Source organism: Berkeleyomyces rouxiae, assembly GCF_048999995.1.
Source record: "Berkeleyomyces rouxiae strain 22BRR77 chromosome Unknown BrBRR77_ptg000008l, whole genome shotgun sequence".
NCBI classification, from domain to species: domain Eukaryota; kingdom Fungi; phylum Ascomycota; class Sordariomycetes; order Microascales; family Ceratocystidaceae; genus Berkeleyomyces; species Berkeleyomyces rouxiae.
In genome coordinates this window covers 223,346-249,653 of record NW_027396498.1, presented here as the reverse complement: position 1 = coordinate 249,653, position 26,308 = coordinate 223,346, and the positions used below count along the sequence as shown (strand labels likewise).

The 26,308-nt window shown below is 53.0% G+C and overlaps 8 protein-coding genes across 8 annotated transcripts; 5 read left to right on the top strand and 3 right to left on the bottom strand.

Annotated features, from left to right (window-relative positions):
* Positions 1 to 16: 16 nt before the first annotated feature.
* BROUX77_006202 (uncharacterized protein) lies at positions 17 to 5,278 on the top strand (the record flags this gene model as incomplete). The annotated part of the gene is made up of 3 exons (XM_073751161.1): positions 17 to 1,220; positions 1,528 to 3,469; positions 3,616 to 5,278. The coding sequence occupies 3 exons, from the start codon at positions 17 to 19 to the stop codon at positions 5,276 to 5,278; spliced, it is 4,809 nt and encodes a 1,602-aa protein (XP_073603271.1).
* Positions 5,279 to 6,262: 984 nt separating this feature from the next.
* BROUX77_006201 (uncharacterized protein) lies at positions 6,263 to 6,628 on the top strand (the record flags this gene model as incomplete). Its single annotated transcript, XM_073751160.1, has 1 exon — positions 6,263 to 6,628. One exon carries the CDS (start codon positions 6,263 to 6,265, stop codon positions 6,626 to 6,628), a length of 366 nt encoding a protein of 121 aa, XP_073603270.1.
* An 858-nt stretch (positions 6,629 to 7,486) lies between these two features.
* Positions 7,487 to 7,852, top strand: BROUX77_006200 (uncharacterized protein; the record flags this gene model as incomplete). The annotated part of the gene is made up of 1 exon (XM_073751159.1): positions 7,487 to 7,852. One exon carries the CDS (start codon positions 7,487 to 7,489, stop codon positions 7,850 to 7,852), a length of 366 nt encoding a protein of 121 aa, XP_073603269.1.
* A 214-nt stretch (positions 7,853 to 8,066) lies between these two features.
* On the bottom strand, positions 8,067 to 11,693 carry BROUX77_006199 (uncharacterized protein; the record flags this gene model as incomplete). The annotated part of the gene is made up of 1 exon (XM_073751158.1): positions 8,067 to 11,693. The coding sequence occupies one exon, from the start codon at positions 11,691 to 11,693 to the stop codon at positions 8,067 to 8,069; it is 3,627 nt and encodes a 1,208-aa protein (XP_073603268.1).
* Positions 11,694 to 11,743: 50 nt separating this feature from the next.
* Positions 11,744 to 13,000, bottom strand: BROUX77_006198 (uncharacterized protein; the record flags this gene model as incomplete). Its single annotated transcript, XM_073751157.1, has 1 exon — positions 11,744 to 13,000. One exon carries the CDS (start codon positions 12,998 to 13,000, stop codon positions 11,744 to 11,746), a length of 1,257 nt encoding a protein of 418 aa, XP_073603267.1.
* Positions 13,001 to 13,302: 302 nt separating this feature from the next.
* Positions 13,303 to 14,305, top strand: BROUX77_006197 (uncharacterized protein; the record flags this gene model as incomplete). Its single annotated transcript, XM_073751156.1, has 2 exons — positions 13,303 to 13,351; positions 13,449 to 14,305. The coding sequence occupies 2 exons, from the start codon at positions 13,303 to 13,305 to the stop codon at positions 14,303 to 14,305; spliced, it is 906 nt and encodes a 301-aa protein (XP_073603266.1).
* A 164-nt stretch (positions 14,306 to 14,469) lies between these two features.
* Positions 14,470 to 19,690, top strand: BROUX77_006196 (uncharacterized protein; the record flags this gene model as incomplete). Its single annotated transcript, XM_073751155.1, has 2 exons — positions 14,470 to 18,059; positions 18,913 to 19,690. 2 exons carry the CDS (start codon positions 14,470 to 14,472, stop codon positions 19,688 to 19,690), a joined length of 4,368 nt encoding a protein of 1,455 aa, XP_073603265.1.
* Positions 19,691 to 20,181: 491 nt separating this feature from the next.
* Positions 20,182 to 24,476, bottom strand: BROUX77_006195 (uncharacterized protein; the record flags this gene model as incomplete). Its single annotated transcript, XM_073751152.1, has 3 exons — positions 20,182 to 20,260; positions 20,571 to 23,599; positions 24,435 to 24,476. 3 exons carry the CDS (start codon positions 24,474 to 24,476, stop codon positions 20,182 to 20,184), a joined length of 3,150 nt encoding a protein of 1,049 aa, XP_073603264.1.
* Positions 24,477 to 26,308: the final 1,832 nt, after the last annotated feature.

Here is a 26,308-nt window from a genome sequence, read left to right as displayed (position 1 = left end):
GATCGCTCGGGAGGAAATGGGGGCTAGAGGTACCTATATAGATGTTGTTCTCAATAAAACTTGTTCTACCTCTGCCTTCGTCGACTCCGGTTGCCTGTGTCTTGCCACCGTCTCTCCGCGCACCGCCACCCGCGCCCACGCTACTATCCTGCCCATCTGCCCTCGTCCAATTGCTCAAGTAGTTAATGACCAAAACCCACCCGTCATCGATCAAGTCGCCGTTTTTGACCTTGGTCTCGGAGGATTGGACGAGAAACTCTACGCTTACATCGTCCCTGGTCAGACTGAGGACCTCATCCTGGGTCAAGGCTGGATTGCCAAGCACGACGCTTCCCTCCGCCCTGCCCAGAACGAAGTCTTCATCCGCTTGCCCACTCCCCTTCGTCTTACCAACTGTACTGCCAATCCCGATGTCCTCCCTGTTACTGCCCACGCCGTCCGCGCCTTTCACCTCAGAGCCCGCCGTTCTCACAATGTCCGCATCTTCTCCGCCACTCTTCACGACATTGAGAAGGCCCTCAAGGCCAAAATTTACACCGACCCCCGCGCCAACTGTCCCGAGTGGCTCCTTCCTGTCATCGACGCTTTCGACAGGAAGAAAGCTTCCGAGCTCCCCCCGAACCGCCCTGGCATTGATACAGAGATCCGCCTTAAACCAGGCTTGTCCCCGCCCTCGTGCCCTCTGTACTCAATGAGCCGAGAAGAACTGCTGCTGCTCCGGAAAACTCTCTACGACTTGCTCGACGCTGGCTTTATCCGAGCCAGTAGTGCTGAGGGAGGTGCTCCTGTCATCTTCGTGAAGAAACCTGGTGGTGGTCTTCGTTTTTGCGTAGACTACCGTGCCCTGAACAGCGTCACAGAGAAGGATGGTTACCCGTTACCACTGATCAACGACACCCTCCGTGACATCGCTGCCGCCAAGTACGTCTCCAAGGTCGATGTAATCTCCGCGTTCCACCGTCTCCGCCTGAAAGAAGGTAGTGAAGCCTACACGGCCTTCCGCACCCATCTCGGAGCGTATGAATGGCTAGTCACCCCTTTCGGCCTCACTGGTGCTCCTGCTGCTTTCCAACGTTTTATCAATCATGTGCTCGTCGCTGTGGTGCAGTGGTATAGCACCTGGCAAGGCTTTTCGGTTGGCTACCGAGAAGTCGTAGGTTCGATTCCTACCAGTGACGCCAATTTTCTACGAGCAGTCAACCTTAACTGGGGCACTTGGGGTTAGTGCTGCTCGTTGGAAATTCATACCAAAAGCTATTCATGTATTTCCTTTCTGCCATAACTTGGGGATTATATTTGTGGGATCTTAGATGTAACTGCCTCCCTGCCAGGGGATTGGAGTATATTATGTATAGTAGCTAGCTTGTTTGAGATTCCGTTAAACCTTGATTCGTGTATAGTATTAATATACACCTCGCCATAACCCTGTCAGGTTCCATGCGAGTAATGAATAAAAAAAAAAAAAAAAAAATCATGTGCTCTCCCGCTGGCTCGGTATCTCCTGCTCTGCTTACCTCGACGATGTAGTGATCTACAGCTCTGACTCCCGCAAAGAACACCGTAACCTTGTCTGTCAGATCATCCGCGCTCTCGGAGATGCTGGCTTACAGCTTGACTGGGATAAAAGTGAATTTGAGTCCCCGTCCATCAAGTACCTTGGTTTCATCGTTGAACCCGGCTCCGGCATCCGTGCAGACCCAGACAAAGTCAAGGCTATCCAGGAATGGGAGGCTCCCACGTCTGTCCGCGGAGTCCGTAGTTTTCTTGGGTTTGCCAACTTCTACCGCTGTTTTGTCCCCGAATACTCCACCGTCGCTGCTCCCCTGACTCTGCTGACCAAGAAGGATCAACCCTTCAAGTGGGAAGACGAACAACTCCGTTCGTTTGAAGCTTTGAAGAAGGCCCTTGTCTCTGCCCCGCTCCTTGCCACCTTTGACCCTGACCTCCCCACCATCGTTGAAGCCGATGCTTCCGGCTGGGCCCTGGGAGGTTCCCTCAGACAGCAAGGTGCTGATTCTCTTTGGCGTCCTGTTGCTTACTTCTCGCGAAAGCTCAGCCCAGCGGAAGTCAACTATCCTATCCACGATAAGGAAATGTTGGCCATCCACTCCTGCCTCCGCGCTTGGCGCTCCTACCTCGCTGGCATCCCGTTCGAAGTACACACCGACCACCAGAACCTTTTGTACTTCCAGAAGCAAAGAACCCTGTCAGAACGCCAACGCCGCTGGGCCCATGAATTGTCCGAGTTCGACTTTCGGTTAATTCATCGACCCGGCGTTACTCAAGTGACCTCCGATGCCCTTTCCCGCCGCGACCAAGACCTGCCCCAAGACCTCTCCGATGAACGCCTCCAGTCCCGTGTCCACCAAGTTCTGCGCCCTGACGGGCCCGACTTCGTCATTGCCGCCGCCGTTTGGGCTAAAGAGCCTGACAAAGACCCTGAAGGAACCCTGACCCTCGACCACGCTGCCCTAGATGCCCCTTTTGCTGACCCGGAACTCCAGACCCTCTGGCACTCGGCACTTACCCATAACGAACGTTATTGGCAAGCGCGACAAGCTGTCCAAGAACAAGCCCGCTCGTTCCCCAACGAGTGGGGCCTTCCTTGGCAGATCAGCGAGTGTACCCTCGACTCCGCCACCCGTCTCCTCTGGCGTGACCGCCTGTGGATCCCGTACTACGAGCCCCTCCGCACTCGTATCATCCAGCAAGTCCACGACTCCACGCTCACCGGTCACCCTGGAGGATCAGCAACCCGTGATCTAGTCAGCCGCTCCTACGCTTGGCCTGGCCTCTCTGACGATGTCCGCCGCTTCGTTGGTAATTGCGACACTTGCGGTAAAAGCAAGATTTGGCGCGACCAGAAGCGTGGCCTCCTGAAGCCCCTGCCCGTCCCGGACCGTGCCTGGCAAGAACTCGCCATGGATTTCATCGTCGGTCTCCCTGAGTCCGAAGGCTGCACTACTATCTTAGGTATTACAGACCGGCTGTCAAAGAGTAAAATCTTGATACCGCTGAAATCGTATACTGCCTCTGACGTAGCCAGAGCCTTCATCACACACGTCTTTGCCCACCATGGTCTACCCCGCGCCATCACGTCCGACCGAGGTCCCCAGTTCACCGGTTTATTCTGGACAGAAGTCTGTCGCCAGCTCTCCATCACCCGCCGCCTCTCCACTGCGTTCCATCCCGAGACCGACGGCGCCCAAGAGCGCTCCAACCAGGAGATCGAGACCTACCTCCGTGCCTTCACTGTTTTCCTGCAAGACGACTGGGCTGCACTTCTCCCCCAAGCCCAGGTCGCCCTGAACAATCGCACCGCTACTGCCACTGGCCTTTCCCCTTTTTTCTTCACCCATGGTTACAACATTGACCCCCTTGACATGACTACCGACCACGAACCAGGCTCCACCGTTTCCCCCGCCACTGCCGGCCACAACTGGCTCGCCAAGCACCGCGACGCAACCGCGTTCGCCCAGGCCTCCATGGCATTCGCCCTTGAAACACAGGAACGACATGCCAACCCGAAAAAAAAACTTTTGCAAAAATGGCCAAATCGACAGAAAAACTCACCAAAACGACTCTGAGCAACAGCTCAATTGATTCTAAGACTAGTTCGAGCAGTGTATCGAACAAAATAGACAAGAAACCGACCGCGCGCGATGAAACGCGCCGCACGACGCGCCTGGGGCTGAGTTTCGCCCAGATGGCGAGCCAGGAACCGCGTTCCGACGACGACGAGCTGCTGCGTTCACCGTCGCAGCATGCGCCCGTCACCTCATCGATGAAAGTCGATGCAGGCGTTGAAGATGCGCCGGTTGTTGAGATTCCCTCGACACCCGACTCGCGCGACTCGGACGCGACAACGCCGACGCCTAATGCACTGGATGGGAACCTGTTCGTGTTCAGCCAGGCTCAGCGCGATGAGAACGACACCAACAACACCAACAACACCAACAACAACAACAACGACCAGACGATTCCGGCGAAGCGCGCCCGAGAGATTGCTCTCATGTTGGAGCGCAAGCGCCGGCGCGACGAGCAGAACGCCGCCATCATGAACGAGGTCTTCCTTGTTCTAGAACGACTCAAGGAGTCAGCCTCCGAGGCCCAGCTGATGCGCATCCTGCGCCAGTTTGGCAACGAGTGCGGGCTCGTCGTAATGTCGCGCCACGACCACAAAACGCTGGTTGAGATGGAAGTCTCAAAGGCTGCCCGCCCCAAGCCAGCACACGAGGCTGCAGCCGTGGCTGCGTACAGCGAGGCTGCGACACAGACACCTGAGGTGCCAGCCGCGCCTTCTGTCCTGGGCAGTGAGCCCTGTGCCAGCAAAAAAAACGCCACCCCTGCGCCTAAGGCCAATAAGCGCAAACGCCGCGGCAAAAAGGCCAAAAAAAATGCTGCGACCGCCGCAACCGCCGCAACCGCCGCCACTGACCAGGCTGATGCTATGGTCATCGACACCGCTGGCGACCAGTCCAGCACACCCGACACCACTACCTCGACCACCACCTCGACCGCCACTACTACTACCGATGACGCCGCCTCGCCTCCCGCCCCGGACACGGCTATGGCTGATGCCGACGCGCCCACTGAGTCCCCCGACACGTGGACCGTAGTCGCCAAGCGCGCCCAGAAGAAGGCTGCCGACAAAACCACGACCCCCGCCCCCAACACGACCACCACCACGACCACCACGACTGCCCCTCGCGAGAAAACGGCCGTCGTTATTGTCACCACACCCGAGTCGAGAGCCAGCGCGCTGCCCCAGCGACGCGTGCGCGACGCGGTGAACCGCCTTCTTGGCAAGACTGCAGTGTCTGCGGTCCAGCGCACCAAGGCGGGCAACATCTTGCTGCACGCTGTGGACAGTGAGGCCGTCAGATTGATGACCTCCAATCTGCAGCGCGTGGTCAAGGAGCTGTCCTGCTTTGGCGCCTGCGAGTTCACGCGCGCCACATCTCCCGGCTCCAGAACACACAAGTCGTCAAAGCTCTGCTTTGTCATCCACGGTGTGCCGATTGAAGACGGTTTCGACAGTCTCAAGGAGCTGCCCAAGGACATGGCGGACTTCAACGGCGTCAAGATCTCCGACTCGCTGCGCTGGCTTGTGGTCCCTGCCAAGGGTAAGCAGGCTGGCTCGGTGGTCGTCGAGGCCCTGACCCAGGCTGACTACGACAAGTGTGTCGGCAAAAACGTCAACGTCGGCGGCGCTATTGTCCCAGCAGTGCCCTACGTTGACCGCAAATCTACGACAGACGGCCCCCCTCGCCTATGAAAGAGGGCCCTACGGCCGGACAACGTCTACGCATCCTTCAGCACAACGTGCACAAAATGAAGGCTGTTCATGAGACAATACTTGAGGCTGCTGCAACCGGAAAGGCGGACATTGTCTGCATCCAGGAGCCTTATACCATAAAACTCAAAGCTGGGTATAGAACTATTACGGATAGGGCCCGAAGAAAGGATTAGGGTTCCGGGTACAGCCAACGACTCGGGACAATGATAGGTTCCTGAGGTGGACAGTCGGGCCTGTGGAGGAAGACGTCAGTTAGACAGAGTGCTAAGACGTATGGTCGGTTGAGATGAAGAGGCAACACACAACTTAGATGGCTATTCTGAGAATAGAGCGGCACAAAGAGGAAGGAGGAGGAACAATCACACACTTCAAAGAAGAAGAAAGGTTGAACTGCAAAGAAAGCAAGAACAGAAGGGTATAAAGAAGAAGAAGAAGGTAAGCAAGTGCATGTGATTGTTAAGCTTGGAGAACAAGAGTAAACCTGATCAACTCAGGGCAGGAGACGACGATATTTATGTTGTCGGCGCTCCTGACAAAACTCTGTCTTCCCAAGCTAGAAACAATCAACATCTAACTACGAACAAAAGATAAGTCTCGTGTAAACAAGACGTAACAGGTTCGTAACAATCGAACCAGATAACAACCCCCACCTAAGCACGCAATGGCAATTGCAACAAGAAAACTCCGCAGCAGCAGAACAACGTCTATCAGAGCACCCGTGCTCAGCACATCCCACGACAACCTCATATCCGTTGATCAACTCACGATCTACACAGACCAACCTGTGCCATAAGCGCATCTTCATAGGTCGCCGACCTTCGGCGTTGTGGAAAAGAAGAGTGGGGTAGGTCTCATGCATAACCCTTAGCATGAGCAGTGTCAGGATAGCTATTCATGACAAGAACATTGACGCAGCCGGGCTTCACCCTGGTTGTGCCGTTTAATGTTAGGAATCTCGAGGCCATGCCTTTGCGCCCGCGGGTCCTGACCTACGTCCGCCAAGGCCTGCCGTTTTCTGTGCTGTTCGAGTTTGGCGATGCTGAGAGTGATATTCAGACCCTGCGCATCCTTGCGTCGGAGCCGTTTTCGCTTCTCAATGTCTACAACGAACGCCAGCTGACTGTGCAGCCTGTCCCCGAGACCCAACCCCGCCCCTATACCATTGAGCGCACCAATCTTTTATCGCGCAATATTGACACCAGTACTTTGCTTCTCGGCGACTTCAATCTCCATCACCATTGGTGGAATTCCCAGCGAGAGCATCCCCACGAACCACGAGCTGACTCTTTTGCTAACTGGCTGATGTCGCAGAATGCCACCCTGTCATGAATAGCTATCCTGACACTGCTCATGCTAAGGGTTATGCATGAGACCTACCCCACTCTTCTTTTCCACAACGCCGAAGGTCGGCGACCTATGAAGATGCGCTTATGGCACAGGTTGGTCTGTGTAGATCGTGAGTTGATCAACGGATATGAGGTTGTCGTGGGATGTGCTGAGCACGGGTGCTCTGATAGACGTTGTTCTGCTGCTGCAGAGTTTTCTTGTTGCAATTGCCATTGCGTGCTTAGGTGGGGGTTGTTATCTGGTTCGATTGTTACGAACCTGTTACGTCTTGTTTACACGAGACTTATCTTTTGTTCGTAGTTAGATGTTGATTGTTTCTAGCTTGGGAAGACAGAGTTTTGTCAGGAGCGCCGACAACATAAATATCGTCGTCTCCTGCCCTGAGTTGATCAGGTTTACTCTTGTTCTCCAAGCTTAACAATCACATGCACTTGCTTACCTTCTTCTTCTTCTTTATACCATTCTGTTCTTGCTTTCTTTGCAGTTCAACCTTTCTTCTTCTTTGAAGTGTGTGATTGTTCCTCCTCCTTCCTCTTTGTGCCGCTCTATTCTCAGAATAGCCATCTAAGTTGTGTGTTGCCTCTTCATCTCAACCGACCATACGTCTTAGCACTCTGTCTAACTGACGTCTTCCTCCACAGGCCCGACTGTCCACCTCAGGAACCTATCATTGTCCCGAGTCGTTGGCTGTACCCGGAACCCTAATCCTTTCTTCGGGCCCTATCCGTAATATTTTGTTAAGCTTCATTTGAAGACCCGACGCTATTACAACTTTGGCTCTCTTTGGCACTTTTTTCTCTCCTCATTTATTTTTCCCTCTCTATTACGTTTCAACTCGCAATGGCCCTCACTCGCGAAATGATCGAGCATCTCAATACGTTCCTCCTGTCGATTCCTGACCGAACTCCTGAGAACTGGCATCTCGGTGCCCTTCCTAGGGAGTTCAGTGCTGAGATCAAAATGGCTATTGTGGCGGCTTACATGTCTGGTCTGCGCACCGACGATGGTGCCCCGCCCATCCCCGTTGGCTCTGTTCCTGATGCGGCTCAGGTTTACTGGGCTGCGTTCCAGGCTGGCGCTGAAGCCCGCTTCAACTCCCTTGAGTCCCTTCCCCGAGTCAAACGGGAAGAGGATGCCGATCCGTTGAAAGATGTAAGGCTTTACGGTCTAAAGGAGAACGCTTTTAGAACAGCAGAAATAAATTAAGAAACAGATAAAGAGAAAAGACTAATGTACAAGAAAACGGGCGGAAACAACACTATCTATATACACGCGGTAGAGGCATGACGCGTACCCTTGACAACGGCGGTGTGCACACGGGTTTGGCAGGCGGTGAGTAACGGCGGTATGCAAGGCGGTGTGGACGGCGGTGTAAACGGCGGTGAGGGCGGAGCCTGAGCCTACCTCGATCCATAGATCGTTACAATCGCCTCCTCCTCCCTCTCCTCCGGGGGACTACTGGCAACTTCCAGGGGCACTCGTGGGTCTGCTCGTATCTCTCAAGGGCTGCTGTGTCTTTGACGTGTGACAAGGGTTCCCACGTTGGCTCTGCCCATCCAGTCCACTGGACGAGCACTTTGTGACGTTTGTCGACGACCTTGTGTCGTAGGATCTCGTCGACAAGATACTCGCCAGCCACTAAATCGCCGGAGGCTTCTTCGGGCGCGATTGCAGGTGGTTCCGGGTTGGCTAGGACTTGGGAAGGCAGAGGGTCATCACGGGCGCGGCGGACAAGACTCACGTGGAAGACGGGGTGGATACCGGTGGGCGTGTCGAGTTTTACGGCGTGTGTGCCAACGATTTGGATCACGCGGTACGGCAAGGCAAGCCAGTCGAGTGTCTTGGAGGGGCGGATGGTGCGCACGTTGCGCAGACGCAGGTAGACTCGGTCGCCGACTTTGAAAGCTTCCGCTGCCTGGCGTCCCCGGTTGGCATGTCGTTCCTGTGTTTCGAGGGCGACAGCCATGGAGGCTTGGGCGAACGCGGTTGCGTCGCGGTGCTTGGCGAGCCAGTTGTGGCCGGCAGTGGCGGGGGAGACGGTGGAGCCTGGTTCGTGGTCGGTAGTCAAGTCGAGGGGGTCAATGTTGTAACCGTGGGTAAAGAAAAACGGGGAAAGGCCAGTGGCAGTAGCGGTGCGATTGTTCAGGGCGACCTGGGCTTGGGGGAGAAGTGCAGCCCAGTCGTCTTGCAGGAAAGCGGTGAAGGCACGAAGGTAAGTCTCGATCTCTTGGTTGGAACGCTCTTGGGCGCCGTCGGTCTCGGGGTGAAACGCGGTGGAGAGGCGGCGGGTGATGGAGAGTTGGCGACAGACTTCTGTCCAGAATAAACCGGTGAACTGAGGGCCTCGGTCGGAAGTGATGGCGCGAGGTAGGCCGTGGTGAGCAAAGACATGGGTTATAAAGGCTCTGGCAACATCTGGGGCAGTGTAAGATTGCATCGGTATCAAGATTTTACTCTTCGACAGCCGATCGGTGATTCCCAAAATTGTAGTGCAGCCTTCGGACTCAGGGAGACCGACGATGAAATCCATGGCGAGTTCTTGCCAGGCACGGTCCGGGACGGGCAGGGGCTTCAGGAGGCCACGCTTCTGGTCGCGCCAAATCTTGCTTTTACCGCAAGTGTCGCAATTACCAACGAAGCGGCGGACATCGTCAGAGAGGCCAGGCCAAGCGTAGGAGCGGCTGACTAGATCACGGGTTGCTGATCCTCCAGGGTGACCGGTAAGCGTGGAGTCATGGACTTGCTGGATGATACGAGTGCGGAGGGGCTCGTAGTACGGGATCCACAGGCGGTCACGCCAGAGGAGACGGGTGGCGGAGTCGAGGGTACACTCGCTGATCTGCCAAGGAAGGCCCCACTCGTTGGGGAACGAGCGGGCTTGTTCTTGGACAGCTTGTCGCGCTTGCCAATAACGTTCGTTACGGGTAAGTGCCGAGTGCCAGAGGGTCTGGAGTTCCGGGTCAGCAAAAGGGGCATCTAGGGCAGCGTGGTCGAGGGTCAGGGTTCCTTCAGGGTCTTTGTCAGGCTCTTTAGCCCAAACGGCGGCGGCAATGACGAAGTCGGGCCCGTCAGGGCGCAGAACTTGGTGGACACGGGACTGGAGGCGTTCATCGGAGAGGTCTTGGGGCAGGTCTTGGTCGCGGCGGGAAAGGGCATCGGAGGTCACTTGAGTAACGCCGGGTCGATGAATTAACCGAAAGTCGAACTCGGACAATTCATGGGCCCAGCGGCGTTGGCGTTCTGACAGGGTTCTTTGCTTCTGGAAGTACAAAAGGTTCTGGTGGTCGGTGTGTACTTCGAACGGGATGCCAGCGAGGTAGGAGCGCCAAGCGCGGAGGCAGGAGTGGATGGCCAACATTTCCTTATCGTGGATAGGGTAGTTGACTTCCGCTGGGCTGAGCTTTCGCGAGAAGTAAGCAACAGGACGCCAAAGAGAATCAGCACCTTGCTGTCTGAGGGAACCTCCCAGGGCCCAGCCGGAAGCATCGGCTTCAACGATGGTGGGGAGGTCAGGGTCAAAGGTGGCAAGGAGCGGGGCAGAGACAAGGGCCTTCTTCAAAGCTTCAAACGAACGGAGTTGTTCGTCTTCCCACTTGAAGGGTTGGTCCTTCTTGGTCAGCAGAGTCAGGGGAGCAGCGACGGTGGAGTATTCGGGGACAAAACAGCGGTAGAAGTTGGCAAACCCAAGAAAACTACGGACTCCGCGGACAGACGTGGGAGCCTCCCATTCCTGGATGGCTTTGACTTTGTCTGGGTCTGCACGGATGCCGGAGCCGGGTTCAACAATGAAGCCGAGGTACTTGATGGACGGGGATTCGAATTCACTTTTGTCCCAATCAAGTTGCAGGCCAGCATCTCCAAGAGCGCGGATGATCTGACGGACAAGGTCACGGTGGTGTTCGTGGGAGTCAGAGCTGTAAATCACTACATCATCGAGGTAAGCGGAGCAGGATATTCCAAGCCAGCGGGAGAGAACATGGTTGATGAAACGTTGGAACGCAGCAGGAGCACCAGTGAGACCGAAAGGGGTGACCAGCCATTCATACGCGCCGAGGTGGGTGCGGAAGGCCGTGTAGGCTTCACTGCCTTCTTTAAGACGGAGGCGATGGAAAGCAGAGATGACGTCAACTTTGGAAACGTACTTGGCAGCAGCAATATCACGGAGGGTGTCGTTGATCAGTGGTAACGGGTAACCATCCTTCTCCGTGACGCTGTTCAGGGCACGGTAGTCTACGCAAAAACGAAGACCACCACCAGGTTTCTTCACGAAGATGACGGGGGCACCGCCTTCAGCACTACTAGCTCGGATAAAGCCAGCGTCCAGCAGGTCGTAGAGGGTTTTCCGGAGGAGCAGCAGTTCTTCTCGGCTCATTGAGTACAGAGGACACGAGGGCGGGGACAAGCCTGGTTTAAGGCGGATCTCTGTATCAATTCCAGGGCGGTTCGGGGGAAGCTCAGAAGCTTTCTTCCTATCGAAGGCGTCGATGACGGGAAGAAGCCACTCGGGACAGTTGGCACGGGGGTCGGTGTAGATCTTGGCTTTGAGAGCTTTCTCAATGTCATGGAGCGTGGCGGAGAAAATGCGGACATTGGGAGAGCGTCGGGCTCTCAACTGGAAGGCACGGATGGCGCGGGCGGAGACGGGGAGAACGTTGGGGTCAGCGGTGGTTGTAGTCAGGCGAAGAGGCGTGGGCAGGCGGATGAATACTTCGTTTTGCGCGGGGCGAAGGGAAGCATCGTGTTTGGCAATCCATCCTTGACCGAGGATAAGGTCTTCAGACTGACCGGGGACGATGTAGGCGTAGAGTTTCTCGTCCAATCCTCCGAGACCAAGATCGAAGACAGCAACTTGGTCTATGACGGGTGGATTTCGGTCATCAACTACTTGAGCAATTGGACGAGGGCAGATGGGCAGGATGGCAGCGTGGGCGCGGGTAGCGGTGCGCGGAGAGACAGTGGCAAGACACAGGCAACCGGAGTCGACGAAGGCAGAGGTAGAACAAGTTTTATTTAGAACAACATCTATATAAGTACCCCTAGCCCCCATTTCCTCCCGAGCGATCTTCTCTCCTTGGGGCTCTAGACGGCGACGTTCGCCTAGAGCTCTCCATTTCCCGACATGTCGCGGGGCACGGGCGTGGGCGCAGGCGCGGGCAGAGGCAGAGGCAGAGCCGGGGTCGGCATAGCAGGCTGGTAAAGGTTGGCGGAGCGGACAGGGACAGTGGTAGTAGGAGCAAAGTTTAGCGGGCAGTTCTGGCGCAGATGGCCAGTCTGCCGGCAGCGGAAGCAGGCGCGGTTGCGGCGAAGGCGCTCGCGCTCCTCGTCGGTCAATGGCTTCAGGGCCGTGGTGGTGATGGTGGGGGTCCAGTCCATGGCGTCGGGGTGGCGGACAGGTGCAGGGTTGGCAGGGAAGGACGGGGTTATCCTGCTGGAAGAACGCTCGAGGACGTTGCATTCCTCCAGCTTGGAAGAGACGGTAAACAACTCGGACTTGTAATCCTCGTAGGTGTAATCCGTCCTCGGGTTCGCCATGGCCCGACGCAGTTCTGGACAGAGGGCGGTGCGCAGGATAGAGATGCTGGCACGGTCGGAGTCAGTACCAGCTTCGCCGAGCAACTTCTCGAACTTGGGCAGGAAAAGAGCGAACGGCTCGTTATCCCGCTGGCGGAGGTTCTGGAGTTGCGTGGAGGCGCGCTCGGCAGCATACGGGTCGATGAACATTCTGTCCAGGTATGCGAGGAAAGTGGCAGCGGTGTAGCCCATCTCAAGGCCACGGGCAAAGTAAACAGCAACAAGGTTCTGGGCTTCGGTGGACATACGGGCAAAAAGATATGTGTACTGATCCCCATCGTCACCGATGGAGGGACCGTCACGCGCGATCTTTTGGCGGGCGTACATGGCCCAAACGCGGTACTCGGCTCTCTTGCCGCTGAACAGGGGAATGTCGGGAATCTTGGGCTTGGGGCGTTTGACAAAGGCGTCAGCTGTGGCAACGGGGACGGACGGAGTAGCAAGAACGGGGGGAGCAGGGGAGGCAGTGGCAGCGCGGGCAAAGGCCTGGAGATTGGCGATCTCCTGGTCCCGCTGTTGTTGCGCGCGGGAGAACTCTTCGCGCAGTTGTAGCTGTGCGCGTTCGTTGTCTGCGCGCAGTTGTTGCTGCGCACGTTCATTTTCCTCACGCATGGTCTGGAGGGCTTGGAACAAGTCTTGCATGGAGGGGCCTGCGTTGCTCGGGCCGGGGACAGTGGGGTTGGACATTGTTGCGGGAGGCGAGGCGGGGTCAAAGAAGACAGAGTTTTGAGAAGCAGCGTCAGAGTCAGAATCAGGGTCTTGAGGGGGGACGCGGTAGGACATGTGACGGTCACAGGAACGTTGGGAACGGAGGTAATTGGCGTTGGACGAGGGGACAAGGTGGGAACAGGGTCTGGTTCAAGGAACGTAGTCGAGGGACGAGGACAAGAAACGAGGTCGAGGAACGAGGACAGGGAACGGGGTCGAGAGGACGAAGAAAGATCTGTTTCTATTGTAAGGCTTTACGGTCTAAAGGAGAACGCTTTTAGAACAGCAGAAATAAATTAAGAAACAGATAAAGAGAAAAGACTAATGTACAAGAAAACGGGCGGAAACAACACTATCTATATACACGCGGTAGAGGCATGACGCGTACCCTTGACAACGGCGGTGTGCACACGGGTTTGGCAGGCGGTGAGTAACGGCGGTATGCAAGGCGGTGTGGACGGCGGTGTAAACGGCGGTGAGGGCGGAGCCTGAGCCTACCTCGATCCATAGATCGTTACAAAAGAGGCCGACAAGCATCTTGATGTCGTGCCCTATGATGGCAATCAGCAAGGCTTCCAGGCGTTCCAGAGGCAACTTGCGGTCAAATTTGCTGCTGCACCCAAGCACCACCGCACGGAGCAGCGCAAGCTGATGACTGCCTTCTCCTACCTTAGAGATGGCGCTCTGGATTGGGCCATGCCTCGGATGGACCCGGCCACTGGACACATGAACTTTGAAACGTACGACGATTTTATGAAATCGTTAGCTGAGGCTTTCGATGACCCTGACTGGCGCATGACTGCGACCCAGCAGATCTTCGACTTAAAGCAGACAGGTACTTGTACTGCCTATCACTCTGCTTTTACAACGCTGTTGAAGAAACTCGGTTGGGCCGACGCTGATTTCACCATTGCACTATTTCAGCGAGGCCTCAAGCCCCACATACAGGACGCTCTGGCTTGGAACACCTATCCTGCCCCTAAGGGAACGCTTGATCAGTTCGCTAATTTCTGCAACACGCTGGACAATACGATCAACAACCGAACCCGGGGAAACAACGGGAAAATCCAACCGCCTCCTGGTGTGGTCCCCTTTCAGCAAGATTCTCGTTCGAGAAATGCTGGCGCCCAAAAAGCTGTCCCCAACACCAAGCCAGCTAAGGGTACCTCTGCAGGTCCCGATGCCAACGGTCTACCCTTCCGTAAGACTGCTGACGGCAAAATGGCAAAGGGTGTTTGTTGGAAGTGTGGCGCAAAGGACCACATGCTAAAGGCTTGCCCCAAAAACAACCTTGCTCTTCGCGCAGTTACTGTCCCTTCTCCCTCCACTTCTACCCGGGCTCCCTCGACGGCCCCTGCGCCTGATGCGTCAAAAAACTAGAAGGGCTACCGACCCATTCCCCTCTGGTCCTGGCTAGCCCTGACGCTGCTGATGAGGGTCTCTTGAGAATCAGCACTTGTTCTCTTGATAATGCTATCGATTATGGTAACTCTCCCCCTCTGGTTATTCCTGTGACAGTGAATAATTCCATTGAGGCCTACGCTATGGTGGATTCGGGATCAACAACTTGTTTTGTGGATTCTGAATTTATAGCAAGGCATCAGATTCCTACTGTTCTCAAGGCCAGAGCCGAGTCGCTCCATGTTGTTGATGGTAGTGAAACTGCTGCGGGTAAAGTGACCCACCAAGTTCCTTTGTCCCTCTCTTTTCCTAATTATTCAGAAACTTTGGTTTTTCAAATCACGAAGCTTGGGGGCTACCACATCATCCTGGGGAAATGCTGGCTCGACGCCCATAACCCGGAAATTTCTTGGCCTTCCAATACGCTCAAGATATCGGTTACTTCTACCGCCGATGGCAATGCTGTGGCAGCTTCTGATTCTTCTTCTTCTTCTTCTTCTGTTTCGACTGCTTCTACTGATTCTGGCGCTTCGTTTGATTTTTCTTATACAAAAAACGACAAAAATATTGCTTCTACCGCTGGCAGTCAGATTGAGGGATCTGCTCCTGCTTCAGCCACTTCACCCCTTCCTTCTTTTATTGCACAATCGTCAGCTGTGTCTTGTTCCTGTGTGACGGTGTCGTCTCAGGCTTTGCATCGCTTTGCCAAAGCTGAGAAACTACAGATTTATCGTGTCACCGCTCAGGAAGTCCTGGATTATCTCAATCAGGAGGACCTAACTCCGGAACAAGAGCATGCACGGCTCCTTGAACGCATCCCGAAGAAATACCATGACCTACTTCCTCTGTTCTCTCGAGAAGGTGCTGATCAACTACCACCTCACCGGGACATTGATCATGCGATTAACTTCGTTCCCGATGCGAAATACCCCAAGGCCCCGCTGTACGATATGACTCCACTCGAGTTGCAGGCTGTCAAAAAATATCTAGATGGCATGCTTGCTAAAGGCTTTATTTCCTCTTCCTCTTCGCCGCTGGCTTCCCCGATTCTTTTTGCTAGGAAGCCAGGCAGTTTACGATTCTGTGTTGATTTCCGAGCCGTCAATGATATCACCATCAAAGACGTAACTCCTCTGCCTCGGATCAATGAATCACTGCGCACGGCGGCTACGGGAAACATTTTTACAAAGCTGGATCTGAGAGCTGCGTACCACTTGATTCGCATCAAGAAAGGTGATGAATACAAGACAGCTTTCAGAACTCGATATGGCATTTTTGAGTACAATGTGATGCCGTTTGGGCTCACCAATGCTCCTGCCACGTGTCAGAAATATGTCAGCGAGGTCTTGTCGGAGTATTTGGACATATTCTGTGTCTGTTACTTGGATGATATCCTGGTGTTCTCTCTGAACCAAGAGGAACATGATGTTCATGTGCGCAAAGTCCTGCTAAAATTAGCGCAGGCCAGTCTGTTTGTCAAGGGTGAAAAATGCGAATTCGACAAGACTGAAACTACCTTTGTTGGCTTTGTTATTTCAGCCGATGCTCTGAAGATGGACCCCGCTAAAGTTGCGGCTGTCCGTGAGTGGGAGGCTCCCCGAACTGTTAAGGGAGTCCAGTCCTTTTTGGGTTTTGCCAATTTCTATAGGAGGTTCATCCGTGACTTCTCTAGAATCTGCACACCTCTCTTCGAGTTGACTAAAAAGACGCAATCTTTTGTCTGGTCCTCTGAATGTGAGGCAGCATTTCACACCCTGAAGGACCTTTTCTGCTCCGAACCTATCCTCAAGCACTTTGATTACCTGTTGGACACTGTTATTGAAACAGACGCGTCTGACCGTGTAATATCTGCCGTCATGTCTCAATACCACCCGACTGACAAGGGGCTTCTACTACACCCCGTGGCCTATTTCTCTCAAAAAATGAATCCTGCCCAGTGTAACTACGGCGTAGGTGACAAGGAGTTGTTAGCCATTGTGGAGTCTCTAAAGTCGTGGCGATTCATGGTTGAAAGTCTGGAAAAACCTGTTCTGGTATTGACGGACCATCGGAATTTAGCCGTTCTTAAGCAAATTCCGGCCATGAACAGACGGCAAGCGAGGTGGGCTATGGAACTGAGCGAGTACCGTTATGTCATCACTTATAGGCCTGGCTCCTTGAATTCTAGAGCTGATGCCCTGACCAGACGCTACGAAGACCTCGTTTCTTCTTCTTCTGAGGAGGATAAAGAGCTGTGTGCTCCTATTATTCCCCCTGAAAATTTTATTGGTACCATGTCTTTGGTAGACGAGGTAAAAATCGCGCTATCCACGGACAAGTGGGCTCTTGATGTTATTTCTGCTCTTCGAGGCCAGTCGACCAAACCTCCAGATGTGGACCTCAGTGTCTGCAGGCTTGACAATGACGGTCTTTTGTTTGTCAACGACCTTCTATATTTGCCGAACGAGGATCTACGAGTTCGTGCATTGAAGAATTGTCATGATATTATGCCTAGCGGACACCCTGGACAAAAGAACACTTTTGAACTTCTTGTTCGGGAATACTGGTGGCCCGGGATGCGTCGTGATGTCATCCGGTACATCCGAAATTGTGAGGTCTGCCAACGGATCAAGTCCGCGCGACATAGTCCCTACGGTCTACTGAAACCTCTGACCATTCCGCAAGCTCGGTGGACATCTGTGTCCCTTGATTTTATCACCGGCTTGCCGGTCTCCAATTCTTTTGACATGATTCTCGTTGTCATCGATAGGCTTAGCAAAATGGCTCACTTTATACCTTGCGATTCCTCGCTGGATGCTGCAGGTTTTGCTAAGCTCTATTTGTCAGCAGTGTATAGGCTCCACGGTCTGCCATTGGACATTGTGTCCGACAGGGGTAGTCTGTTTACGTCGGCTTTTTCCAAGGCTTTAGCCAAACTGTTGGGCATAAAGCAAAATCTGAGTACTGCGTTCCACCCTCAGACCGATGGTCAGACTGAGCGTGTGAACTCTATTTTGGAGCAATACCTGCGGGGTTACACCAACTATAGACAGGACAATTGGGCTGATCTTTTGCCCTTGGCGGAGTTCTCTTACAATGACTCCGAGTCCAGTTCTACTATGCTGACGCCCTTCTTTGCGAACCACGGGTTTCACCCCAGAAGTGGGCGTGAGTCGCTCCCAGTCTCTGTGGAAAAAGGCCCGTTGCGGAACTTTGTTAAAGAGCTTGACAACATTTGTCAGTTTTTAAAGACTGAAATTACGTGGAGCCGTGAGCGGATGACCGAGTACGCGAATCGACACAAATCTTCCGCCCCTCTCCTTCGAGAAGGGGACTTAGTGTGGCTTTTGAGTAGAAATATTCGAACTACTCGTCCTTCAAAGAAGTTGGACTTCAAGAAGCTTGGCCCATTTAAGATTCTACGGAAGGTGTCTTCGCATGCCTACGAGTTGGCACTCCCTGCCACTATGAAGGTTCATCCCGTCTTCCACGTTTGTCTGCTGGAACCATGTGCGTCGGATCCTCTTCCTGGCCAGAAAAACCCTCCTCCTCCTCCCGTCATAGTAGATGGCGAGGAAGAATTTGTGGTCAAGGAAATTATAGGCGTGTCTTCGCGTGGCCCTCTGCAATATCAAGTAGTTTGGGAGGGCTATGAACATGATGGACCCTCCTGGGAACCTCTGGACCATTTAGCCAATGCACCTGAGAAGGTTGCAGAATTCTACAAGAGGATGCCTAACGCCAGACGATCTTAGTACTGCTGTGGAAATCAGTCATAAAAAGGGGGGCTACTGTCATGAATAGCTATCCTGACACTGCTCATGCTAAGGGTTATGCATGAGACCTACCCCACTCTTCTTTTCCACAACGCCGAAGGTCGGCGACCTATGAAGATGCGCTTATGGCACAGGTTGGTCTGTGTAGATCGTGAGTTGATCAACGGATATGAGGTTGTCGTGGGATGTGCTGAGCACGGGTGCTCTGATAGACGTTGTTCTGCTGCTGCAGAGTTTTCTTGTTGCAATTGCCATTGCGTGCTTAGGTGGGGGTTGTTATCTGGTTCGATTGTTACGAACCTGTTACGTCTTGTTTACACGAGACTTATCTTTTGTTCGTAGTTAGATGTTGATTGTTTCTAGCTTGGGAAGACAGAGTTTTGTCAGGAGCGCCGACAACATAAATATCGTCGTCTCCTGCCCTGAGTTGATCAGGTTTACTCTTGTTCTCCAAGCTTAACAATCACATGCACTTGCTTACCTTCTTCTTCTTCTTTATACCATTCTGTTCTTGCTTTCTTTGCAGTTCAACCTTTCTTCTTCTTTGAAGTGTGTGATTGTTCCTCCTCCTTCCTCTTTGTGCCGCTCTATTCTCAGAATAGCCATCTAAGTTGTGTGTTGCCTCTTCATCTCAACCGACCATACGTCTTAGCACTCTGTCTAACTGACGTCTTCCTCCACAGGCCCGACTGTCCACCTCAGGAACCTATCATTGTCCCGAGTCGTTGGCTGTACCCGGAACCCTAATCCTTTCTTCGGGCCCTATCCGTAATACACCCTGATTGTCGACGACGACTACGTTGAACGCAACGGCGGCACATACGTCAACAGCAGCACGACCTCGGTGATCGACCTCGCATTTTCCCTGCGGTCTCGACCGGGCCTGTTTACGAACTGGAGGTATCTTCAGGAGACGGGCTCCGATCACCGGGCCATCAGTTTTGATTACGTCAGCACCACCACACCCAAAACCCTAACACGTAACCCGGCGTTCAACACCAAGACGGCCGACTGGTCGCTGTTTCGCAAGGAATGGCTGGCTGGCCAGGCTGACCTTGAGCTTCAGCTGTCCCTGGCAGAGATTTCTGCAGACGGTGACGCAATGGCGCGACTGCTTTCCGAGGCCCTGCAATCTGCTTGTCAGAGGTGCATGTCAGTGAAGAGGCACAGTGCCCGCGCAAAGCCATGGTGGACGCCCGAGCTACAATCACAACGTCAGGCCGCATCGCGCGCAGAGAGAAGATACAGACGAGGCAGGCTGTCGCTGGTTGAGTTTCATTCGATTCGCAACAAGTACACCCATGCTGTCGAAGATGCTAAGTCTACTCACTGGACTACCTTTCTTTCTGACGCTGACAACGAAAAGGTCTACACAGCCTGGAAATACACCAAGCCAGCTACGGCGAGTTACTTCCCCCCCATCCAGGGGCCAGACGGGTTAGCCAATACCCCCGAGGAGAAGGAAAAGGCTTTCCTGACGCTACTGGGTGCTACGTCTAGCGCAGGTGTCGACCCCCGACCTGACGTTGCCGATACACACGACCCCCATCACGACCCCCATCACGACACCCCCCCGAACGACACCGACCGAAGCATATACCCCTTGTGACGGGTTTCACTAAGTATGAGAGAATCTCATAGTTATGACCAAATGCTGTTTATTATCTTTAACATAGGGAAGAAAAGAAAGAAAAGGAAGAAGAAAATCTAAACTAAAGATGGGGGAACTGGCTCTGCTTTATAGGCGTTCGACAATCCAGTTGTGTGCGCCCCACCAGGGCAACCAGCCCTATGACCCCTGTACAATAAAAGTGGAGCAACATCCGTGCACATAAAAGTGGGTCCCGACCCTTGTGACACAAAAAGTGGGTCGCACCCTGGTCGACTAAAAGTGGGTCCACAAACCCTAACCCGAAAGTGGACCCAACTTCAAATCACACAAAAAGTGGGTCAACATGGATCAGCCCAAAGATGATCCAACATCGGGTCCACGACCCGTAACATTACCCCCCTCCTCTCGTCCGTGTGCGGGGGCCTGTCCGGGCGTCAGCTTCTGGTACGCCCACATCGTCTTCTGTTCCAAACTCGGCTTCAAACATCTCAAGAGTCGCTGTGGTGCAGTGGTATAGCACCTGGCAAGGCTTTTCGGTTGGCTACCGAGAAGTCGTAGGTTCGATTCCTACCAGTGACGCCAATTTTCTACGAGCAGTCAACCTTAACTGGGGCACTTGGGGTTAGTGCTGCTCGTTGGAAATTCATACCAAAAGCTATTCATGTATTTCCTTTCTGTCATAACTTGGGGATTATATTTGTGGGATCTTAGATGTAACTGCCTCCCTGCCAGGGGATTGGAGTATATTATGTATAGTAGCTAGCTTGTTTGAGATTCCGTTAAACCTTGATTCGTGTATAGTATTAATATACACCTCGCCATAACCCTGTCAGGTTCCATGCGAGTAATGAATAAAAAAAAAAAAAAAAAAAAAAACATCTCAAGCGCTTCGGTGTCCTCGAAATCAACGCGCGGTCTCCAATCTGGCTCTGCGTATCCGGCCCATTTGACAAGAACTTCTCTGCGGTAGCCTCTTCCAACGCGTCTCTGGCGGCTTCTCAGGATTCGTTCAACAAGGTACTCGGGTTCGCCGTATTCGTTTTCTTCAATTGGCGGCGGCTGCGTGTCGTCCGTTTCTTGCGACGGGAACGGGTTCTGGCTGGCGGGCTTGAGCAAATCGACGTGGAATCTCGGGTGAACATTTGTCGGCACGTCCAACTCAACAACGTGGGGAGAGACAATCTTCCTGACTTTGTACATCGCGTTCGTCCAGGAAAGCTTCTTTGATAGCTGCGGCGTCGAAATATTCTTGAGCTTTAGCCACACGGTGTCTCCGACTTCGAACCGAACCTGGGGGCCTCTCGATCGGTTGGCCTGATCTTCCATGTCCTGTTGTCGCGCTGCCATGGCTGCCTGTGCTAGCTCCCAGCCTTCGTGGAGTCTCTGAATGAACTTCTCGGCGTCTCGGTGTTCTAGCCTTCGCGGAACGGACTCTTCTGCTGTAACTTGCTCGATTGGGCTGACGTGATAACCGTGCGTCAGGAAAAACGGACTCATTCCCATCGAGGTATTCCGGTTGTTGATCGCCAACATGGCCGAGGGGAGCAAGTCTGGCCAATCATACTGCGAATAGGTGATGAACGATCGCAAGTATGTCAAAACTTCTTGATTCATCCGTTCCGTTGCGCCGTCAGTCTGTGGGTGGAAACCTGTCGACAACCGTTGTTCGATACCAGTAAGCTTGCAAAGATGAGTCCAAAACTCGCTCGTCCAGTTAGTGCCTCGATCAGAGACCAGCGCGCGCGGGAAACCATGGTGCTTCCAGTAACACTGCAGAAAACTCTCTGCACATTGTTCGGCCTTCATCGTGTTCATGGCTTCCAAGGCAACACCTCCCGTTAGACGGTCAACAATCACCATCAGGTAGCGGGGATCTCCCGATTTCTTCGCGGGGAGCTCAGTCATGAAGTCTATACCCAGCTCCGAGTGGGGTCGCTGCGGGATCGGAAGCGGCAACAGTAATCCCTTCTTACGCTCGCGCCACACTTTCGACCGCCCACAAACATTGCAGTTCGCACAAAAACGTCTCACATCTCGCGATATACCTGGCCAGAAAAACTCGCGGGACAGAATGGCAAGCGTGCCGTCGCGTCCGGGGTGGCCTGTGATGTGTGAGTCGTGCGTCTTCTGAATCAGTGCCGTCCGTAGGGGTTCCCATTCTGGAACAAACAACTTGTGGCGATATAACAGTGCTCCACGTTGGTCGAATTCGCACTCGGCTATGGATATCGTTATCTTCTTGGTCAGCGACGGGGGAAAACTTCGTTCGCCTGCTGCCAAAGCTTGGTACATTTCCTGCATATCCGAGTCGTGGTCCTTCGCTTGGTCCCAAAGCTCTTGGAGGTGCGGTTGCACAAACAGTCGTGATCCGTCCGGGACATTGTCGGGGCTTTCTGCGATGTCACCAGCTGCCACAGGCACCGTTGCTGTGTGGGGAATCCATTGGTCCTTGATGAGCTTCATGATCCGAGACTTCAGGCGGTCGTCATCTTCGCCTTGCGGAACATCTTGCTGTCGTCGACTGAGGGCGTCGGGCTTTCCACTCTTGCTGCCTGACCGAAACTCCAGCTTAAAATCGAACTCCGAAAGCATCTGCGACCACCGAACCTGGCGCTCCGAAAGTTTGCGAGTCGTCATGAAATACTGTAGGTTTTTGTGGTCGGACAAAATCTTGAAAGGCGCTCCCAAACTCTTAAGTTCGCCTCGCCATTCCTCAAGGCACTTAACCACTGCCAAAAGCTCCTTGTCATGAATCTCGTAGTTAACTTCGGCAGGACTCAACTTCTTGGAGAAAAACGCAACCGGACGCAACTTGCCGTCATCATCAACCTGGGATAGAGTGCCTCCAAGTGCCCAACCAGAGCAGTCGCACTCCACCACCGTCGTTCGGTCTTCGTCCCACATTGCTAAAACTGGTGCCGTGATGAACAAATTCTTGAGCGTCTCGAACGCGCTCTCTTCGGCTTGGCCCCATTTCCACGGGACACCCTTCTTCGTTAAACTGACCAAAGGGGCCGCCACTTCGCTAAACGAGTCGATGAACTGACGATAAAAATTGGCGAATCCGATAAAACTGCGGACCCCTTTGACGTTGGTCGGCGGAACCCATTCTCGTATAGCGGCAACCTTCGCTGGGTCAACCTTGACTCCTTGGCCGGCCTGAATGATGAAACCCAAATACTTCGTTTCCGTAACTGCGAACTCGCACTTGTTAAGGTCCAAACACAGACCCGCATCTCCCAACTTCTTCAGCACGAGCTCGACCTTTTCCATGTGCTCCTTGCGACTACCATCGGTATAAATCAACACATCGTCGAGGTAGGCGGAACAGAAATCGTCCAAATGTTCACGCAGAGTGCTGTTGATGTATCTTTGGAAGGTCGCTGGTGCTCCAGTAAGTCCAAAAGGCGTAACAAGCCACTCGTATAGTCCAAATCTTGTCCGGAAAGCCGTCTTCCATTCATCGCCCTCTTTGACACGAATCTTGTGAAACGCAGCGCGGACGTCAACCTTGGTGAAGTAACGGGCCTTGGCTAACGAACGCAGCGTCTCGCTAATGAGGGGCAGGGGGTAGCGGTCTTTCTCCGTGATGGCGTTGATACCACGGTAGTCGACACAGAATCGTAGGCCACCCCCGGGCTTTCGTACAAACAGGACTGGCGCACCACCGGGCGAACTGCTGGCTCGGATCCAATTCTTGTCCAAGTGATCCGAAAGTGTTTTACGCAGGACCAAGAGTTCATCTCGAGACATACCGTACAGCGGGCCCCACGGGACTTCTTTCTCTTTGCCGTTGTTGTCCTTGGTTAACTTGATAGCGTGGTCGATACCGGGGCGGTTGGGCGGCAAATCTCGTTTCTCATCGTCTAAAAACACGTGGCCGAGGTGCTTCAGTTCTTCGGGAAGCTGCTCGGTAATTATTACGGATAGGGCCCAAGGAAACCATTAGGGTTCTAGAAAGCCAACGACTCAGGACAATGATAGGTTCCAGAGGTGGACAGTCAGGCCTGCGCGGATATACGGCCGGGAGGAGAGGATAGAACTCTCTAGGTCGTATGGTCGGTTTGAGGTAAAGAGGCACACTCAACTAATTGATCTTATAACACACGGAAGGGAATAAACAATCACAGGAACACTGAGGTAACGAAGACGACAGAAGGTACTGATGCAATGAAGGCTATCAAGAAACAAGTGATAATTAAAGATATAGTACTAAAGAAGAAGGTACTATCGAAGAAGTGATACTATAAACTAGTATACAAAGAAGAATGGCAAAAGGGGTGTATGTGATTGTTAAGCTTGGGGAGCAAGAGTTAACCTGATCACACAGGGCAGAAGGCAACGCTATTTAAGGCGTTGCAGATTCTGACAACAGAGATCTTCCCAAGCTAGAACCAAATCACAGATAACCGAAAGTGGGGACATACGTAACTCAACGTTACCAGACGCTACTATCAAACCGGATGTTAGTTCACGAGATAAACCAACACGGCAGCAGCAGAACTGAAAATCCCTCAAGACACCCAGGCAACGATATGTCGCGTTACAGCGATATCGGCCTAACAGGTGTGGGCCCCACGCTCAAACGCTGTTGACACAAAAGGAACGAGAATAGCAGTCAACTCAGAATAAGCTGCATCAACTGCAGAGTACCGAGTTACCTAATAGCGATGATCTATAGTGTGCAAGCCGGCCACACCCGAGTAGATAAACCGGAGTGACACCTCAAGGTTACACAGACCACCAAGTGGTATAACCGTATCATCATACGTCCTTGGAACATTAGCGTGACACAACGGAAGCGGGGTAAGGTGCCAGGCATAACCCTATGCAATGGCAATGGCAAGAATGGCTATTCATGACAGTATGCTCCTTTTAAATGACTGATTTCCACAGCAGTACTAAGATCGCCACATCCTAGACTAGAATCAAGTCGGAGAATTCGCAAAAGGAAGCCGGGCATCTAGGGACACGGAAGTCCACCGGGCTTTGCAGAATCGGAACAGAAGGAATAAGCCAACCATACGGGTCTAGACACAGCATGACTCCGCAGGCAAGAATTGTAGATCTCGATGCACCAACAACATCGTGACGTATAGGGGATCAACGGAATCCCTAGCATGAAAGCTTGTACATCTGATCAACATAAAACAAGGCCTTGAAGTGCAACGACAACTTCGTAAGGGCCTCGTGTCCACAGACAAGAGGAAGGTAAAAAAGAATGGGAATAACGAAAGGCAACCTCATCAACCGAGGGGCAGCACCAAGGATCTTAAGTGGGAATAAGTTGAGAACGCAGCTCAGTACCCGCAAAGGCAAAGGTTTTTCAACCTTGTTGTCCTCCCTAGTTATGGCATTGGTCATAGAAGTAAGAGCCAGGCCTGTAGGTTATAACAAACAACAATCGCTCAGTTCCATAGCCCATAAATCTGTTGCCTGCAAGATGCAGAAGGTCCCCTGAGAACTACCAAGTTCTGGTAACAAGTGTACACCAGAGTGGCTACTCAGTTGGCACAATCATCAATCGCCGCGACATAATCGCCTCCACAATAGCTAAGAACCCCCTGGGACATGGTTCGATGGATGTAAACGAACACGATTCCGGTTGTGGGAGAATAGACTAACATGTGTAATGGGGACTCATCATCGATCGGGTAATTGGTATATGACAACAGACAGCATGGAAACAAAGACGTGCAGGATCCGTAAAGAGTATTGGTGAAAGGGGAAAACAAGAAATTGGTAAAGTCAGCTTGTCAAACTTGGCAGTATTTCAGCACAAGATACAAGACTGGCCTGCACCACCATAGGCAGGACTTCGAAGAGGGACATCGTGTTTCTTTTAACGAGAAGAAAAACAACAAGATATTGTCCAAAAGAGAGAGGCAGAGAGTAGGCCCAAGTGAAGACACAAAGAGGTCGCAGAAAGGAGACATAGAGTAGTCGCAAGTAGACGTAACAGAGTCGAAGAAAGTAACAGGCAAGAGAGCTGTCCAAAGTAGAGGACACAGAACATGTCACAAGAAGTAGACGTATAGTGGTCGTAAGTAGACACAACAACAGCCGAAAGAAAATAGTCCGAACAGTGGCCTAACGCATTAGACACAACTGTGGCACGAAGACTAGACATAACTGTCAAGAAGTGGGACAGAAGCGAGCTGTTAACAAAGCGAGTAGACAGCAACTGTCAATACCCAGACAGACACGGGCTGTCAGCAAAGCGAGTAGATATAAACTATCAATACCCGGACAGACACGAGCTGTCGGCAATTATAACCCAGCAGGGGTCAAACGCAAGCACCATAGTGGTCAAAGAAGAGACACAAAAAAAGCAGTCGCCGATGGACACACGGTGTCACAAGGAAGAGGCATTAAGAGGTGTCAACCCAAAGAACAGACACGAGCTGTTCGTAGAACCAACGAGCTCAGCAAAGAACAGACACTAGCTGCTGATATCATATAAATAGACCCAACAGGAGTCAAAACAATTAGGCAAGACAAAGGCCAAGAAATACAGACACAGAGGTCTAAAAACAGACATAAACTGTCCAAGAAATCCCACAAGAACTCAATAACATGCTTTGGCACAATGGCAGGTGTGTGAGTAAACTCAAC